Source organism: Zingiber officinale, chromosome 7A (genome assembly GCF_018446385.1).
Source record: "Zingiber officinale cultivar Zhangliang chromosome 7A, Zo_v1.1, whole genome shotgun sequence".
Lineage (NCBI taxonomy): Eukaryota > Viridiplantae > Streptophyta > Magnoliopsida > Zingiberales > Zingiberaceae > Zingiber > Zingiber officinale.
In genome coordinates, this window is record NC_055998.1 from 104,311,085 (window position 1) to 104,331,130 (window position 20,046).

The 20,046-nt window shown below is 38.8% G+C and overlaps 1 protein-coding gene across 1 annotated transcript; it reads left to right on the forward strand.

Moving 5' to 3' along the window:
• The first annotated feature begins 1,263 nt into the window (after nucleotides 1-1,263).
• LOC122000338 (ABSCISIC ACID-INSENSITIVE 5-like protein 2) lies at nucleotides 1,264-6,161 on the forward strand. Its single transcript, XM_042554771.1, has 3 exons — nucleotides 1,264-2,260; nucleotides 2,354-2,425; nucleotides 5,947-6,161. The coding sequence occupies exons 1-3, from the start codon at nucleotides 1,625-1,627 to the stop codon at nucleotides 6,025-6,027; spliced, it is 789 nt and encodes a 262-aa protein (XP_042410705.1). The 5' UTR covers nucleotides 1,264-1,624; the 3' UTR covers nucleotides 6,028-6,161.
• Nucleotides 6,162-20,046: the final 13,885 nt, after the last annotated feature.

Below are 20,046 nucleotides of genomic sequence, written 5' to 3' on the forward strand. Positions count from 1 at the left end.
CGAAAAAAATACTGGTGTTAGAATAGCAACCTGAAGATTGTGAACCAAATAAATACTGGTGTCCAACTTGGTATGTTTTAATTGCATATGTTGATTTTATTTCTACTCTAATGTTTGTATTTGTTAAGAAATTAGCAAGAGAAAGATAAACAATTTAATCGTAGGTTCGCTATTACCCCCATGCTCGTGGCTACTCTAAAATTTTTGGCAGTGAAATATGCGCATACGCCCAATATAGAATACACACAGTGCAATGAACAAACTCCCAAAACTGACAAAATTACTAAAAGTTGCCCACTCAAAATCTCAAAATATAGGAAAACCTTAAGATTGATCAATAAGAGATTTTTAAAATGGCTACTCAAGAAATTGAAGTAAAATTAAGCTCATTTGGCAAACCTGTGTTAGACACAAGAACTATTGGAACTTGCCATTCGTGGCAACCGCACGTGACCCACTTTCTTCGTAAAGCACGCTTATGATCTCTCAAAGTATGTCTCATGGCATGCAGGGGATTCCTTAGCCTCGTTGAATAATTAATTAAAAGCCTTGCTATCTGATTAAGAAAACTGAAACTCCCACCTTTTGGAAATATATAAGTAGGGGGAGGGCATACCATTCATCATAACCACCATACGCTTTGGTTCACCACTACCTTTAATTATTCCCTCTCAAGTTAAACTAATCGCCACTACCTTTCTTGCACTGCTTAAAGGTAAGGTTGGAGGGATTAATCCACTGAAGGCAATTCTGTCAGTGACACTTGCCTTATCCCTCCCCCATTAATATTTCCAGCACTACATTTATTTATGAGTATACATTTGTGCTGTCTATGATGTTCAATCTACTATTGCTTACTTTGATCAGACGTTAAGCTAGCTATATATAATAGAGTTAATTAGTGCAACTTGACCTAATTAGATTCCTCACTTGCTTCTGTTGTGTCCTACGAATGTTTTCTACAAATTAGAGGAGCACGAGGACATGGAACTAAAGAGATTGCAACCATAGCAAGAGTAAAGTCCAATTTGGTGCAATATATATAGCGATGAAGACAAAAGGTGTGTTTGCCTATGCCAAATTATAGGCAATGTAAGCCTGTTTTTGGAAGTGCTTCGTTCTCCTCGTCTTCCAAGACGAGAGTGTGATAAAAAAAAATCGGAATTATCAAATGATGAGGACAGGAACTTGTTCTTTTCACCTTTCAAGGTTGACCCTTATCAACGAAGGAGAGGTTTCACGAGAATTAAGAAATGGAATTTGATGGCCAAGTTTTACTGGTGTTCCTCACTTAAGCCATATACAAAGCCCATAACCCACAGTTGCTCTCTCTTGGGACTCTCTATCCACCAATTGGCACGTTTAGTACCCGCCAAGTGTTTTTCCATTGGGAAGATGGCTGCTTCTTGTTTTGCCGCTGCTGCAAGATTCTGATCTGGCCCCGTCAGTTGTGCCATACTTCTCGTTTCTTAATTCATGCTTGGTTCTTTGGCTTGATTCCTCCGAGACAGAGTAGTGAAATTGCACTGGATAGTGACACCTTGTGGGAAAATTTTAAAATCCTCTGTTGCAACTTAGACTTGGAAGAATCGAGCTATTCGAGCTATTCGAGCACCGGCAGCGAATGGGCATGGCCATGGCAACTCAGGGCGCCGGCAGAGCTCAGCAAGATGCGCAATCCCAGAGCTTGAGCAGGCAGGGCTTAGCCTGCAACCTCACTCTCGACCAGGTTCAGGACCACCTCGGCGGGCCCTTGCTCAGCATGAACCTCGAAGACCTCCTCCGAAATGTCTTCCCCGCCGGCAAGGACAGCTGCTCCCCCGCGGCCGACTCCGGCGCCGGCGCCATGAGAAAGAAGACGGTGGACGAAGCGTGGAGGCACATCCAACGGGGGAAAGAGAAGGAGAGGCAGCAGCCACGTCTAGGGGAGATGACTCTGGAGGACTTCTTGTGCAGGGCCGGAGTGGCCGGAGACGAGACAAACGAGGGCTGCGGGAATAAGATTGTGTTGGGCCCGACGGAGCACTCGTTGCACCACTGCCATCCCCAGAAGCAGGAGCAGACCGTCATGGGAAGAAACTACGTGTGTCAGCCGCCTGCGCCCCAGTCACAGGCTGCCGACTCCTCCCCATTTGATCCGCAAACGCCGAGGCGGAAAAGGGGGCGCTTCGAAGATGTGGCCAAGAAGAAGGTGGAGCGAAGGCAGAAGAGAATGATCAAGAACCGGGAGTCGGCTGCCCGTTCTCGAGCTAGGAAGCAGGCAAGACTGCAAAATGATGCGTCGTTAATATCTTTCGTGTGCATCGCATCTTATCGTTAATTCTTTCATATATTTTTCTATTTTCACTCTCAGGCTTACACCAATGAATTGGAGAAGAAAGTTTCCAGCCTCGAAGAAGAAAATCAAAGGTTGAAGCAGCAAAAGGTAAGTTGTTGTGTTATTATGTTAAGGTTGATCTTGATGGTTTAGGAAGTAATTGATGCTTTCTGTTCGAGATCATGTGTGAATCTAGTTTAGATTGAGCTTGGCTCGATTTGGATTCAGTTTGATTGAGTTAGAGACGAACCAAGTTAGATGATTTGGGTCTGATTAGGTGTGTTCTTGGGTTAGTTGGTGGTCTAGAGTTTCGGATTTATTTATATGGTTACCTAGTCATCACATGTGCTGACACCTTTTCTCTGCTCTCGTGTTTGGTTTTTTCCCCTCTCTCTCTCTCCCCGTAATTTATTCGGATAACCGGTAAAAAAAAAAAAATTTATAGGACTGGATCGGTCACCCCTAGGATTAGCTAGATTTATTATTATTTTTTCCATTCTCTCTCTCACTCTCCCTCTTTCATTGGATTTCTCATTTGCAAATGTTACTTTGATTAACAACTCAATAACTAATTTGTTAGTCAACTCATAACCTCTCCAGACAACTACTTAAACTTTCAATCGATTCAAATCATTTCTAATCAATTCCAACCGTCATGATAGCAAATTTACCCTCTAACTATAGTTTTTCAATTAATTGAAGTCTTCTTTATAAGCACTCTTATATCAAAACAAATCGACTACCTAGTCAACTAAATAGCTTTAAGCAATTAATTCCTTCCTCTAATAAAGTAAAGTTGAAACAAAACTTTTCTATTTTTTAGTAGAATGTTTACCATTGACAGTTGAGTTTAGCCGATTGAGAATGACCTTCAGTCAGTCAACTGAATCTACTTGAATATTCCAACTTAACTTGAGATCAAGTTGAAATATTGGCTACAACCCAAAATCCATTGTTCCTTAGTCATATAAGCTATTAGGTTGGACCGATTAAAATCTGATTCTGTATAAAAGGGATAGATGACGTGCTGGGCAGGTGGCGTTGCTGTTGATCGGGAGATGACTCTACTAGGGAGACATGATGACACCTAGCACTCCTTCTGGTTCCTCTCTGTGCACACTCGAAAGAGAAAACAAAACGTTAGGGCGAAAACATGGAAGGGGTCTCTAGCATAGGTCCTCCGGCGCTCAAATCAGTATGGTGGCCGAGCGAAAAGTGGAGAAGATGAACAGTAATATTGTGTATTCAAGCATAAAGCATAAAGTATCAAGCATACAACATATCTCGCCAACAGAGAGAATCCCACTTTTTATATCGACTTTCATAACCTCCGCAATAATAAGACGACAAAGAATATTCGGATAATGGAAGGCATGCAGTCTTCCTACGAGAAATCTTCTGTTATATGTGTATAAACAGTCTTTTGTAACCCTCACAATAATGATAGAAGTTGAGTATTCACTACTATAAGAAGGTTTTGTTGCCTATATGTGTCAAATATTAGAATATTCCCTGGTGAATAGATATTATTCTCTGACGGGTTATTATGATTTCTTGATAATGGTATCCCTTGAAGGTAATCCAACCAGCCACATATCCAACTGTCTATATGTAATAGGAGACTAATAAGAATGGGGAACCGAGTTCCTCCAGGCCGACTGGGCTATATATTGAGATGTATTGTAATAGTGAGAAATGAGATGCCCTCTAAGTCCGAACGACACTGAGTCCGACCAGCTATATACAGAAAGTGTTGTTGCTTGAAAGTGGAGAGCCCATCTCTAGGTCTGTTCGATACTTTAGACTGAGCAGTCATATGTAACAAAACTTGCCTTTGAACTGTTATGCTAGGATCTAGAAGTCTGACCGGACCTCATTCTAGTCAGCTGTATGTTAGGAAATACTATCTTGTTGTGTGCTGAGAGAATACTTTTGGAAAATGGGGAGCTAAGACCTGTTTGCCCGGCCGACATTAGGGTTGTTCGGGTTTATCTTATATATCTTAGCATCATGTGAGGTGATAAGTCCTCCTAGTCAGGTCGGTTATTAGTGTTGGCCGACCGTATACCGAGAGACTTATATTCAAGGAATGAGGAACTGAGTTTCTTAAGTCCGACCGGCTACTGGGGTCTTAGTGTTAAGGGGCTTAACCCGGGCTTCAGGTGCATACACTCTTACTCGAATTGCCACTTCATCATGACTTTGACCTTGTCTCACCTTGTCTTTGACAATCACATCATCTCTAGATCAACTTATAACATACCATATCAAAATTGATTCAATGACATGGTTGGATACTAGAGGGAGTTGAATAACATGTTCAATCCTAGGAATAAGAGTTATCCTTTTCTCTTGCATGTTCTCACAAGGACAAATAAATATTGTTAGATATTTGAGGCATGCTCGTGCTAACATAGCAGAAATGATGATAATAAAATGTAAGCACAAAGAAAGATCAATGATAACAAATCAAGTTTAACATTCTTTAGATCCCAAGTCCTACTCCACAACCTACCAAGAATGGAAAACCCACTTTAAACGAGTCTCCTTTATAGATGGAAAAACCTCATACAACAAAATTACTTCTCTACAAGAAATATACAATGAAGATGTGAGAGAAAAGTTTTACCAAAGCCTATAGATGAGGCCTTCTATAGTCCTTGGTTGACAATTTTCAAATTGTTGCCCAAAGGCTACATTTCAAATTGCTTTAGTCAACTAAAATCAACTTCAATCGATTGAAATTCAAAACATGGGGACATTGTAAACAACTATTTAGTGGTTGTTGGTTGTCATCTATTAATGCATCTCTATCAATTTGATAATTTAGGGTCTGATTACACCAACAAACCTTATTTAAAAGTACAACTCCCTGAAAAGATATTCTTTTCATTTCAGAAGTACAATATTCCCTATTTTATTTTATTTTATTTTCACTTATGAATTTCCTTGTAGCATATTCTCCCTCAAATTATATCTTGCTTCAGTTTCAGATGTTTTATTATTGATTTTGTCTATTTTTTTCTTACATATATGTTAGTTATATCTGATTTTCCAACTTTTGGCATTCTTTTGTAGCACCTAAAGGAACTTTGTGTTATCTTTCTGTGGAATTCTTTTCTCTTTTCAATCATACAACAGAATTTCATCTGAAAACATATAGCCGATGTATTAGTTAATCTTTTTGCTCAGTTCTCACTATGTTTAGAATGTAGGAATACGTACAAGTTGAACCTAATTTACCTGGGAAGGCTACAAAAAGCAAAAACAGAGACGAAAAAAATTTCAGATGTTTATCTGCACAAGAATCGACCTGATTTTTTAGGATATTGCAGGAATAATATAGTTCCACTATTCCAAGAAGTGGTAGCTTACAATTTTTGTCTTCTGAAATATAGAAATATAACCTTATTCCTCCTTTCCTATTGTCATGAAAGACTCGTACATAAGGAATAAAGTGAAAAGGTGAAATTCTTGCAGAAACTCGTATGAAGTTTTATATAGATTTCAGTTAAAACTACATTCTTTCATTTTACAACCTTTCTTTTTTGACCCCCTTGGAGTGAACGAGAAGAACAATGCTTCAGGAATATATCAATGATATATCTTCTTTTTGAATGCATGTACAGGAGTCGGATGCTATGATCCAGTTTATTCCGCAGCCTTACCCGAAGCAACAACTACGTCGAACAAGTTCAGCACCTGTCTGATCCAATCAGGGAGGGAGTTGTGTGATTTAGCTTATTGAATTTGTATGGAGAATACTTGTTTGCATGCTGAATCAGTTACAGACCTGCCCTTGAAATATTGGATTGCAACGCTTCTTCCCTAAATCTGTTAGTTTTCGGAGTTCTGATTCCATATTAGTCTAAGCCACTTAGTTCGATAAAGAGCATGATAGAGTATTTCAATATAGGATATGCATCTTTTGTTCTACATTCCTTTCACAGCTTGACTCAGAGTTCATATCAGCCTGAGGCTTAAAATTCCATTTTCAAAAACCTGAGCTCTTTTCTTATATAAAGAAGCATTTGATAAACTAGTTTCCATGGCAATGGAGACTCATGGCTTCCGGCAAGATATTGAAGCCGTGGAAAGTTATAGATATTCTCCTCCTCCTTTAATTTTTGATCTGGTGAGCTTCATGTTCAGCTCATGATTTGTAGCCTGGCTAGTCTTTGTGGCCACCACTACCTATTTAGTGTTGGTTGCTACTCGGAAAACTTAGAGGTTCCATTGTACAAAAATTTTGTACAAAGGTCTGAACCTTTTTCCTAGCTACCATGTGTTCTTTTAAATTAAATTTTGGATCGCCTGCGGAACTTAACACGTTTGATCCAAAACTTAATCTATTTGTTCTTTTAGGTTTTAACTTGGATCTCCTGCGGAACTTAACACGTTCGACCCAAGTCTCCTTAAGTTATTAATTCCATTAAATACTAATTTCCATAAAAGGTTCCCAGTACTGACGTGGCGAGGTACATGACCTTCTTGGATATGGGAGCAACCACCACCGACTAGACAAAACCTTTAATAGAAAGCTAATATTTAATTTCCTAAAATAACTTTAGGTTAACCAAAGAGAACAATCAAATCACAAGGAAAAGAAAGAAAACAAAAGAACACAACATCGAAAAACATATTTGAAATACTAGATCATAAGCCTCTTGTATTTGGTATTATTTCCATAAATAACTAGCATGATGCGGAAATAAAATTACTAATTATACCTTGTAGAAAAACCTCTTGATCTTCTACCGTATTCCTCTTCTAACCTCGGACGTTGTGTGGGCAACGATCTACCAAGATGAGAAACCACCAACCACCTTCTTCTCCTCCAAGCAAGGTTCGGCCACAAAGGAAGAACTTTACCAAAGAAGAAAATCAAAATACTAACCAAGCTCCAAGAGATGCTAACTTTCTCTCCTTCTTCTTCTTCTTCTCCAAGTAGTATCCGGCCACCACAAGAACTCCAAGAGAGATGAAGTATTCGGCCACCACAAGAGGAAGAGAGGGAGAGGGTAATGGCCGGCCACAACACCAAGGAAAAAGGGAGAGAAAACAATAGAGGTTGTTTCTCATGAAGGCACCCCTACCCCTTCTTTTATATTCCTTGGCCTAGGCAAATTAGGAAATTTAATTACAATAAATTTTCCTTAATTTCCTTGACTTGATTTAATTGAGAGAAATAAAATAAAATTTCCCAAATCAATTTCAAGTGGCCGGCCACATCATTGGAAAACAAAAGAGGACAAGTTTTAATCAACAATTAAAACTTCCTAATTTGTTTCCGAAAATTTTAAAAAATAAAATTTCTCTTTAAAATCTCTTCATGGTTAATAAAAGGAAATATCTATAATTTTAATTTTATTAACATGTGAATAATTTTAAAGAGAAAATAAAACAACTCTCCAATCTACAAATAAGGAAAGAGATCTAATCTCTTTCTTTAATCTTTTGTAAATCTTTTACAAGAGAGATATTTTAATTCTAATTCTCTTTAAATTATATCTTCCACATTATAATAAAAATTAAAATTAAATTTCTTTTTAAATTTATTTTGTCCGGCCCTACTAGCTTGGGTTCAAGCTAGGGCCGGCCACCCAATAATATACCTAGGCCGGCCCTAGCTTGGTTCCCAAGCTAGCTTGGCCGACCCCTTATTGGTGGGTATAGAAGGTGGGTATAGGTGGGTATAGAACTCTATAAATAAGAGGCTACGATAGGGATCGAGAGGAGGAATTGGTTTTGGTCTCCCGATAAAATTAAGCATCCCGTGTTCGCCCCGAACACACAACTTAATTTTATCAATGATAATTCATTCCACTAGAGAACTATCATTGAACTACCGCACCAATCCCAAATTACATTTTGGGCTCCTTCTTATTATGAGTGTGTTAGTCTCCTGTGTTTAAGATATCGAATGTCCACTAATTAAGTGAGTTCGACAACTCATTTAATTAATATCTAAGTCCAAGAGTAGTACCACTCAACCTTATTGTCATGTCGGACTAAGTCCACCTGCAGGGTTTAACATGACAATCTTTATGAGCTCCTCTTGAGGACATTATCAACCTAGTATCTCTAGGACACAGTTTCCTTCTATAATCAACAACACACACTATAAGTGATACCATTTCCCAACTTATCGGGTTTATTGATTCAACGAACTAAATCTCACCCATTGATAAATTAAAGAAATAAATATCAAATATATGTGCTTGTTATTATATTAGGATTAAGAGCACACACTTCCTTAATAACTGAGGTCTTTGTTCCTTTATAAAGTCAGTATAAAAGAAACGACCTCAAATGGTCCTACTCAATACACTCTGAGTGTACTAGTGTAATTATATAGTCAAGATAAACTAATACCTAATTACACTACGACCTTCTAATGGTTTGTTCCTTTTCCATTTTGGTCGTGAGCTACTGTTTATAATTTATAAGGTACTGATAACATCATCTTCTGTATGTGACATCACATACTATGTTATCTACAATATAAATTAAATGAACAACTACAAACAAATGTAGACAATTAGACCAAATGTGATTCTTTATTCATAATAAATGTTTACAAAGCTTAGACTTTCAGTATACATTCCAACATTTAGAACAAACAATCTCTTAGTTGAAGGCTTAACTCAAGTTACTAGGTACTGTACCTCTACCTCAACCTCTACCTAGCTAAGTACGTAACTAGTGATTAGTTGCCTAAAGATTGAAATCCAATGTTGCATTTCACTTGTAATCTATCATAATTTTCTTATCTCTAGGTATTTAATCTTGTTGATGTTTTATATCGACCTCAAGTCTACTTCACATCAAGCCCTCAATCCTTCAAGTGCACCAAACAGACTATGTTTTTGCCCCACACATTATGCTTTACCATTCACCTATGAAATATATCTTCTGTTTGATTGCCTTGGAATCTGCATTGCCAGGAATCTTTCAATCCCTCATATACTCTAAGTCATTCTTCGTTATCTCGGCCCTAGGAAAAAAATCATTTCCTGCACTAGTAAATTATAGCTTCCGATTTACCTCCTCGTATATGGTCCTATAGCTTCCGATTTACCTCCTCGTATATGGTCGTGGGACCGACTGGATAAGGTCGTTAGGTGGTGAATTCTATCTTTTACTACCATGAGTCATTCTTTGTTGATCACCACTAAGTACACCTAGTTAGTTATAGGCCATCGAACCATGGAGCCAACAATAATATCATGTTCCTCTTCCTAAAGTCAACCTCATAAGAAATTTATGATCTGTCGGATGTTCCAATTCATACTAGGCCAATAACCTCCGAGTCAACTCAATCACATGGATTCATAAGCTATGCAAACTCCATGTGCTCTTTGTCAAATCCCACATATTTGATGTATATTATAAATTAAACCTTTTATCAAACGCATCAAAATAATTTGATCAAATTAAACCATTTAATATATGTTATTGTAGTATTATAATAAAAAAAGTGATTATGCTCTTCTAGGCATCTCTTATCGTCCGTCCCCAGATTATATAAATGAAGATAAAATATAATGTTAACTTATAGTCAACCGTCAAGTAATTAGAGGAGGTAAGAGATTTCTTTTCCTAACAGCATGCATAGATATGTTATGTTTATATGCCATGTATGATGATTAGTTGATTACACGATTTGAGCGGCAAGATATAGTACAATCAAAATAACATGTTTGATTATCACAATTATAATGCACAGTGATCACACTTAGACATGATTTAGAAATTATCCAATCAAGTCTTAATCATAAAATTTAATATTCATGTAATTAAATTCCATGGTTGACGCAGTTTGTATATGAGTTAGTACCTATAAAATATCTAACTGGGTGTATGAGCTTTCTCAATATAAAGAGTGATCACTATATTAGGATATATGTTTTCATGATTTATGATCTTTTTCAAAGAGTATGAAACTGTCCTAAAAAAAACGTTATGGTGACGATTTCATTATTGTTTACATAAATATTCATGGAATCAAATTGATAGAAGTTAACAATTCATTATACGATGATGATATGTACATTGTAAAATTAAAATATAGAAACTTTTGAACATTCTAGACTTGCATCAAAATTATGATAAATTTTATTTTACATGAAAAATTATTTTCGCATTGGAAAATATATTTGCAAATATATATACTTTTAAAAATACATTGTTTAATGAACTTTTAAAATTAAAGTTCTATAAAATAAAAGTTTACATGACTTAGCAAGTTTCCATTTGACTAGAATAATAATATTAGATAACATCCTTAGACTTATTTTGAATATTTGGCATTTAGATATGTGGTAATGATACTTTAATTTTAGCTAACATCAAATATTAGATATTCTTTCAAACCGATTAATTTTAGGGATGATCAATTTAAAACTATGAAAATTTTCTATCGACCATCAGAATAAATCTAAAAATACTCAAATGAATGACCCAATAACCCAACATCTCAGGTTTGTCATCAGAGGAAAATATTTTATAATGTGCCATAATTAGAAATCGAACTGTAAATATCTAGGAGACTACATGGGTGCCCTATCACTGTACCATATCGCGAGGGGCATTGCTAGAAAGTTGCAAGTTAATTACAATCATGCTTTATATTTCATTTTTATTTTTTTTAGTTGGCACTAGGAATTTAGCTTACACCGACTAATTCTAGAGATAATGTTGGAAACCAAACAATCTGTAGCCGGATATTTACAGGAAATTAGCTGAATCTAAATACTCGAATTAAATTCAACTCACAGTTAAGATGACCTGAGCAGATAATCTCAGGCTGCCAGCAGGGGCTGGTTTTTCTGACCTCAGAGTCTGAGCAATCAGATCGTTCAAGCAGACTGAAGAATAGACAGGCAGAGCGGGAGACCAGTCGGGCAGATCAGAAGGGCGAGTGGCCGACCCAGCAAATGAAGAGTCCAACCGAGTGGACAAACAGAGCACCGGACCGAGGCCTGCGATCGACGCAGTTTCCTTGAAACAGATTCGTCCCACCTCCGGCTGTGCTTCGAGGTTTTCTCGGATCGTCTGTTTCCCAGGATACAACGGCAAGACCACGAACGCAACCAAGCACTGGTTGTTCGTGGTGAACTGATAATGCACCTGAGTGCTATCACAAATAGTTTAGCCGAGCGGATGCACGACTGAGAGAAAAGAATCAGGGACTGAAGGTGGAGGAATTCTCTTGCTTTCGCTTTGCTTTCACTTTTTCCTCCTTCGCTTTGCTCAAGATCTAGCCTCCTTATATAGGAGCTCTCATCTTGCCTGCAATAAATGATCAAATTATGATCATTTAATGCTGAGTTTAATTTTTTCATTAATGGCTTTAATGTCTTCATTAATGTCGAGATGTTACAGAATCATTATTAATGAGATTAATGTCGTCATTAATACTGAGACGTTACGAAATCACCATTAATGAGTTTAATGCCGCCATTAATGTCGAGACGTTACGGAATCAACATTAATTTCACATTAATGCTTCCATTACATCCTTGAGCAAGATTCAAGTGGCTATATGTTGGTTCATTCTTTTGGGTAAATTTTACCTCAACCGGTCCGGCATTCACATGCGCAAAGTCGTGCTCTACACGAGTCACCTTGGTTGAGTTAAACCTTGTGCGCACTCACGCGTGAGAGAGTCTCTCCCCATGCATATGTTTACAACGTCAATGCATGTGTCATAATTTAAACCAACAATAAAGCCAAGAGACTTCTAATGTGGGACTAAACTCATGTACAATAGAGTCTCTTCGTCTCCATCTCTTTATTCCATTAACATTTCCAACAATCCCCCACATGAATGGAAAACAGGGTATGCGATAGCATTCAACAGTTGAGTCAAGTATAGGATAGGTAGGTTTTACCCTTTGAACCCTCTCTTGTGAAGATCTGGTTGCTTACTAGCTGATAGTAGACATGATGTCTTTGAACTATACTACCGTCTGTGTAAGCAGTGACAAATCTCACCCAAGACTCTCCCTGATACAACTCAGTTCTCATGAGTGTGTTCGTTCTTGGCCATGAACACGCCTGGTTCTGTGAGAAGCTCTAAGAATTATGCCTCCAATTCTCTTCGAAGCGGCCCCACTTCTTTCTCACATAGGTGATCCCTCAAGAGTTCCAACTACTCTTTTTGATCATTAAAAACCCATCGGCTTACCCTCGTCTAGTCACTGTTTCATTGGGCTACCCCCACAGTGTGTCTTGTCAGCGCAGATTAGTTGTCCCTTTGAACCTAGTTCTTGGGATCTCCAGTCAGCATAGGTTGGGTGTCCTCTGCACTGATCGCTGACAACGGCATCAAGCCCATTCCCTGTGATGAGCTTGCAACTAACTCTCGATTTAACCCTTTGGTTAGCGGATCCGCTAGGTTATCCTTTGACTTCACATAGTCAACAGTGATAACTCCAGTTGAGAGTAGTTGTCTAATGGTATTGTGTCTACGACGTATATGTCTAGACTTACCATTATACAGATGGCTCTGTGCCCGACCGATTGCTGATTGACTATCGCAATGTATGCATATCGCCGGCACCGGTTTCGCCCATCGTGGAATATCTTCTATGAATTGCCGTAGCCACACAGCCTCTTCACCGCACTTGTCAAGAGCTACAAACTCAGATTCCATCGTGGATCTGGTTATTACGGTTTGCTTAGAAGATTTCCAGGAAATGGCTGCACCTGCTAGAGTGAAGATATACCCACTCGTAGACATAGAGTCTTTTATATCGGATATCCAACTTGCATCGCTGTATCCTTCGATTACAGCAGGATATCTCGTATAGTGCAGTCCATATTCACGAGTATACCTCAAGTACCTCAGTACTCTTGTTATCCCTTTTCAGTGCTCAACACCGAGATTACTCGTGTATCTACTCAGTTTGCTTACTGCGTAGGCCAAGTCTGGTCGAGTACAACTCATCAAGTACATCAGACTTCCAATCACTCGAGAGTACTCTATCTGCGAGATACTTTCACCTCGATTTTTCGATAGATGTTGACTCGTATCTATCGGCGTTCGTGCCAAAGCAGTATCACCCTTGGTGAATTTTTCAAGAATTTTGTCCACGTAATGTGATTGACTAAGAACAAGTCCTTCTGTCGTTCTAAGAATTTTGATTCCCAGAATCACATCAGCTAGACCCATGTCTTTCATGTCAAATATTAAGTTCAACATATCTTTTGTGGATTTGATTATCTTATCATTACTCCCAATGATAAGTATGTCATCTACATAGAGGCACAAGATGACATAGTCACTCTCTGTGACTCTCATGTAGACATATTTATCACATTCATTGATCTTGAATCCACATTCCTTCATGGCATTATCGAATTTCTCATGCCACTGCTTTGGCGCTTGTTTCAAGCCATATAATGACTTCACCAATCTACATACCTTGTTTTTCTGTCCTGGCACAGAAAACCCCTCAGGTTGGTCCATGTAGATTTCCTCTTCTAAATGCCCGTTTAGAAAAGCTGTCTTTACATCCATTTGATGTATTTTGAGATTCCATAGAGCGGCAATAGCCAACAATACTCTAATGGAAGTTATTCTCGATACCGGAGAGTATGTATCGAAGTAATCAAGGCCTTCTCGTTGTCGGTATCCTTTGATTACCAATCTGGCCTTGTATTTATCGATCGTGCCATCTGACTTCATTTTTTTTCTTGAAAATCCACTTGCAACCTAGTGGTTTACTTCCCGGAGGAAGATCCACAAGTTCCCAAGTGTGATTTTGCAAGATAGATTCTATCTCAGATGCAATTGCCTCTTTCCAGTGAGGTCCATCAGAAGAGCCTACAGCTTCTGAGTAACTATGGGGCTCACTCTCCAACACGAAAGTGATAAAATCCGATCCATAGGATTTTTCTACCCTAGCTCTTTTGCTCCGTCTAGGCTCAACCTCCACTGGTTCCTCATTGTCATCATTTTCTTCTTCACCTTGTGTTTCATTCGCCCATTTTGAGGAGTTAGCATCCTCACGGGTCTTATATGGAAACACATGCTCGAAGAAAGAGGCATTTCTCGATTCGATTATCGAGTTCTTATGTATCTCCGGTATGTGTGACTCATACACACAAAATCGATAAGCACTGCTGTTATGTGCATATCCAATAAATATGCAATCAACAGTCTTTGGTCCTATCTTAATCCTTTTTGGATCAGGCACCAACACTTTGGCAAGACACCGCCACATTCGTAAATATTTGTAGGACGGTTGTCTTCCATTCCACAACTCATAAGGGCTCTTATCTATTTTCTTCCGAGGCACCTTATTTAAAAGGTAATTAGCTGTTAACACAGCTTCCCCCCACATGAACTCTGGCAATCTAGAGCTTAATAGAAGAGCATTCATCATCTCCTTAAGAGTTCGATTCTTTCGCTCAGCAACCCCGTTTTGCTGAGGAGTATAAGGAGCTGTTGTTTCATGTCTGATCCCATGTTCAACACACAACTCAGCAAACGGTGACACATATTCACCGCCTTGGTCACTTCGAACCACCTTAATCTTTCTATTAAGCTGGTTTTCAACCTCGTTCTTATAGAGAGCAAATTTCTCTATAGCTTCATCCTTACTTTTGAGAAGATACACATAACAGTATTTTGTGTTATCATTTACAAAAGTGATGAAGTATTTATTTCCACCACGCGTTGGCGTACCTTTTAGATCGCACACGTCAATGTGGATTAGGTCAAGTGGTTCGTTATTTCTTTCAATATGTTGAAAGGATGACCTTGCCGTTTTCGCTTCAACACAAATCTCACACTTGTGTTTTGGGTCAAGGTGGAATGTAGGTATGCTTTGCATGTTTATTAATCTACGCAATATATCGTAGTTAACATGTCCTAGTCTACCATGCCACAAACATGAAGACTCAAGCATATAAGTGGAAGAGCTTTCAGTTTTATTTATCTTGGGCCTAATGGCCATTACATTGAGCTTAAACAGCCCATCAGATACATAGCCTCTTCCTACAAACATCCCATTTTTGGACAATACAACTTTGTCCGAATCAAAAACAATGCGAAAGCCATGCTTGCTCTGAAGTGATCCGGACACTAGATTCTTCCGAATCTCCGGAATATACAGCACATTGTTCAGAGTGAGGTCTTTGCACGAGGTCATCTTCAGCACCACCTTTCCTTGGCCCGTGATGTCCGAGGTTGCTAAGTTCCCCATGAACAGTTTGTCTCCAGTGACTTCTTCGAAGTTGTGGAGCAGCTCCTTGTTGTAGCAAACATGTCGAGTGGCTCCAGTATCGATCCACCATTGTCGCGGGTTTGAACCGATCAGGTTCAGCTCAGAGACCACAGCGCAGAGGTCGTCCATTTCTGGTCCCTCGTTCAGGTTGGCCTCCTGCTTCTTCTTCGGCTTTCTACACTCCGAAGATTTGTGACCCACTTTGTCACAGTTGAAGCACTTCCCAGAGAATTTCTTCTTGCTGATGCCTCCTTTGGGTCCTATCTTGGAAGATTTGGGGTTCTTCCGTTTCGAGCTTTGTCCGTGCTCGACCACGTTGGCTTTGACAGTAGCCGGAGAGAACAACTTTCTCTCTGAACTCTTGTTGTCTTCTTCGATGCGAAGTCGAACGATGAGTTCCTCCACATTCATCTCCTTCTGCTTGTGCTTCAGGTAGTTTTTGAAATCCTTCCAGCTGGGAGGTAGCTTCTCGATGATAGCAGCCACTTGGAAGGTTTCACTCAGAACCATCCCTTCTGAGTGGACCTCGTGCAAGATCACCTGAAGCTCCTGGACTTGACTGATCACCGTCTTGGAGTCAATCATCTTGTAGTCCAGGAATCTGCCCACGATGAACTTCTTTGCCCCTGCGTCCTCCGTCTTGTATTTCTTGTCTAGGGACTCCCACAGTTCCTTAGCCGTACTCTTCATGCTATACACAGCATACAGCGAGTCGGCAAGGCAGTTGAGGATGTAGTTTCGACAAAGGAACTCGGAATGAGTCCATGCCTCCATTGTACTGATGGTTTGCGCATCAGCATCCTCAGTGCGTTTGGGAGGGTCCTCGGTTAAGAACCGAGCCAGATTGAGTGTGGTCAGGTAGAAGAGCATCTTCTGCTGCCACCTCTTGAAGTTTAGTCCACTGAACTTCTCTGGCCTTTCCCCATGACTGATTGACACAGTTCCAATCGGGACGGAGGGGGCCTAAACATGTTGAGTCTGTTGCACCTCAACATTTCGTTCCGTGGCCATCTCAACAGAATCGAATCTGTTTCAAGATTGTTGGAAATCAAACAATCTGTAGCCGGAGATTTACAGGAAATTAGCTGAATCTAAATACTCGAATTAAATTCAACTCACAGTTAAGATGACCTGAGCAGATAATCTCAGGCTGCCAGCAGGGGCCGGTTTTTCTGACCTCAGAGTCTGAGCAATCAGATCGTCCAAGCAGACTGAAAGATAGACAGGTAGAGCGGGAGACCAGTCGGGCAGATCAGAAGGGCGAGTGGCCGACCCAGCAAATGAAGAGTCCAACCGAGTGGACAAACAGAGCACCGGACCGAGGCCTGCGATCGACGCAGTTTCCTTGAAACAGATTCGTCCCACCTCCGGCTGTGCTTCGAGGTTTTCTCGGATCGTCTGTTTCCCAGGATACAACGGCAAGACCACAACGCAATCAAGCACTGGTTGTTCGTGGCGAACTGAGAATGCACCTGAGTGCTATCACAAATAGTTTAGCCGAGCGGATGCACGACTGAGAGAAAAGAATCAGGGAATGAAGGTGGAGGAATTCTCTTGCTTTCGCTTTGCTTTCGCTTTTTCCTCCTTCGCTTTGCTCAAGATCCAGCCTCCTTATATAGGAGTTCAAATGATCAAATTATGATCATTTAATGCTGAGTTTAATTTCGTCATTAATGGCTTTAATGTCTTCATTAATGTCGAGACGTTACAGAATCATTATTAATGAGATTAATGTCGTCATTAATACTGAGACGTTACGAAATCATCATTAATGAGTTTAATGCCGCCATTAATGTCGTGACGTTACGGAATCAACATTAATTTCACATTAATGCTTCAATTACATCCTTGAGCAAGATTCAAGTGGCTATATGTTGGTTCATTCTTTTGGGTAAATTTTACCTCAACCGGTCCGGCATTCGACATGCACAAGTCATGCTCGCGCACGAGTCAACCTTTGTTCGGTACAATCCGGACCCTGGATTTGCACCCACCCCTGCGCACTCATGCGTGAGAGAGTCTCTCCCCATGCATATGTTTACAACGTCAATGCATGTGTCATAATTTAACCAACAATAAAGCCAAGAGACTTCTAATGTGGGACTAAACTCATGCACAATAGAGTCTCTTCGTCTCCATCTCTTTATTCCATTCACATTTCCAACAGATAATTGGTTCGACCCCACATAAGTTTTGCACTGACCATCAGGGGTAAATCGGGAAACATTCGTAACGTGTGATCCATCAGCCGAGTGTGTTCTTAGGTTAATCGTTTATTAAGGAAAATTTATTCGTTAATTCATTGAAACTCAGACTAAATAATTAGATGCATGAGAAACTAAGATAATACCCTCCCACTGCACCATTACTCAGGATCATGTTTTATAATTTATTGATTTATAATAATTGATGAAAATTTTTCCTATGTTTTGTTTTAAAATTTTTTGGGTCGTTTACCACTTATGAACAAGAAAATATGCAAATGTTTGATGATAAAGTGAATCACATGAACTTACAAATTGATTAAGTGCCTAAATGCTTGTCTATGTGATCACCATGCTTATTTTACATGATTGTGATATGCATGTTTTTTTTTATTTATAACATCATGTATTTTGTGTGTAGCAACAAAAAGGAAAAATATTGTAGTATAGGTGATTATATTTATGTAGGCGTTCATCATAGTCCGTCTCTAAGTTATTTGAATAGAGATAAATGATAAGGCCAACTTATAGTTGACCATTAAGTGAATAGAGGGAGAGAAATTTTTCTAACATGTGTCAGTCAAAAATTGATGTATATTTCATTATAATAAATCTATCATGATCTCTAGCCAATTGACTATCCCATAGGGACAACATAGAGGAGAAATATTGATATTTAAGTTGGTAATCGTCTAATCTGGAATACAAAAGGTTACTAAATAGATAACTTAAATTGAGGGAGAAGACTATTTAGCCTAAATCGAGGGAGGTTATGATTGAGAGAGAAATTAAATTTGAGTGTCCATTACATTGATGCATATTAATGCTTTGTTGCAAGCCTTACATAAATGAATTATCAGATAACAAAAAGAGATCGATTTTAGAGAAACAATTCCTCCCTTGTGTTTATGCTTAACCATATTATTTAGATATATTAACAATACTACTTCAGTTGAGCCCGTGTTTGATATTTATTGCATTAAATCTACCGGTTAAGGTATTTCTAACTATTAGAGTTCTAAATTATTTTTTTAATAATATCTAATATGTCACATCAAAAATATAAATATTTATTATTTTTTACTATAAAAAAATTTATTTACAACTTTTTTCTTAAGACGTTACATTATCAAAACATTCATTGTTATTTATTATTTATAAGCAAGAGTCCCACCCACATTACAAATTTTGAGAGAAAAAACATATGTTTAAAGTTTTATTATTATTTTTAAAATAAAAAATCTCTGATTTGAGAGTTTTAGTTTAACTTTTTTTTTTTAATTTCATAAACCACTCAAAAAATTTATATTGGAGATGTGCTTGTCATTTTGATTTGACTTGGAGCTCAGAGAAGCCCGATGGACTCTAGGGTTGGAGGCCTAAGTTAACTGGAGGACTTTGAGTCAGCTGATCATAAATGCCTTACATCAGAAGTAACAATCTTCATCAAACAAGTCAATACTCAAATACAACTTCTAGCAACAATACTGGAAAGATTGGAAGCACTTGACGAGCGTATTAGAAAGCTTGAAGCAAAAGAGTCAAGCACTAGCACCAATCTCCCTGAACAAGTAATCAAAAATTTAACTGATAAAATTAAAAGTTTATCAATTCAGGAGAAGCCAAGGGGAGGAAAAGGCAGGCTTCATGTTTTCAAGGACCCATACGACCTCTTCAAGGAACAAGCCAAGAAATAAGAGGACCACTACAGATCCTCCAGTAACCATAATCACAAGGGGGATGACAACAGATGAGAATCCTCTTTTTGAGGACCAAGTTAGAAATTATCGCCAGCATCAACGAAGGCGGTACAATGTGCAACAAAGACTACAAAGGGTATCCCAAAGAATAACTGGAAGAAGTTACAATTAGTCTCTAGAACAACAGCTAGACCCTCAGGCACAATTAAGACTTTCTATGCAAGAAAGAGCTGCAATTGTTCTTGCTGAAGTCCTATACCATTCTTGACAAGATGATACGCACCACCGGGTATATACCCACCGTTCTGAAGAATCTCTAATGGTAACTACCAATCAAGTAGACAGACCTTTCATACAGCCAGAAAGCTTCAACCAACTACAATGTAGTGGGATGCGATTCATCCATATGGGGGTCATTCAGGTCCGCATTTAGATCTTACACTGACAAGAAGAGGGAACACTAGCTCTTGTGGTATTGAGAGATAACAGATGGCAGGGAGATCAAGCCATCTTTGCAACAATGGAAATAGACTTAACACAGGGAAGTCAACTGGTATATGTAATACCTGATACCATGCTAACAATCT

What these genes read in the sequence shown, in the direction of transcription:
- LOC122000338 (XM_042554771.1), top strand. Translation starts at nt 1,625, where the DNA reads ATGGGCATGGCCATGGCAACTCAGGGCGCCGGCAGAGCTCAGCAAGAT. An exon ending in GTTCTCGAGCTAGGAAGCAG is followed by an intron (nt 2,261 to 2,353) that starts GCAAGACTGCAA and finishes TTTCACTCTCAG; the next exon opens with GCTTACACCAATGAATTGGA. An exon ending in AAAGGTTGAAGCAGCAAAAG is followed by an intron (nt 2,426 to 5,946) that starts GTAAGTTGTTGT and finishes ATGCATGTACAG; the next exon opens with GAGTCGGATGCTATGATCCA.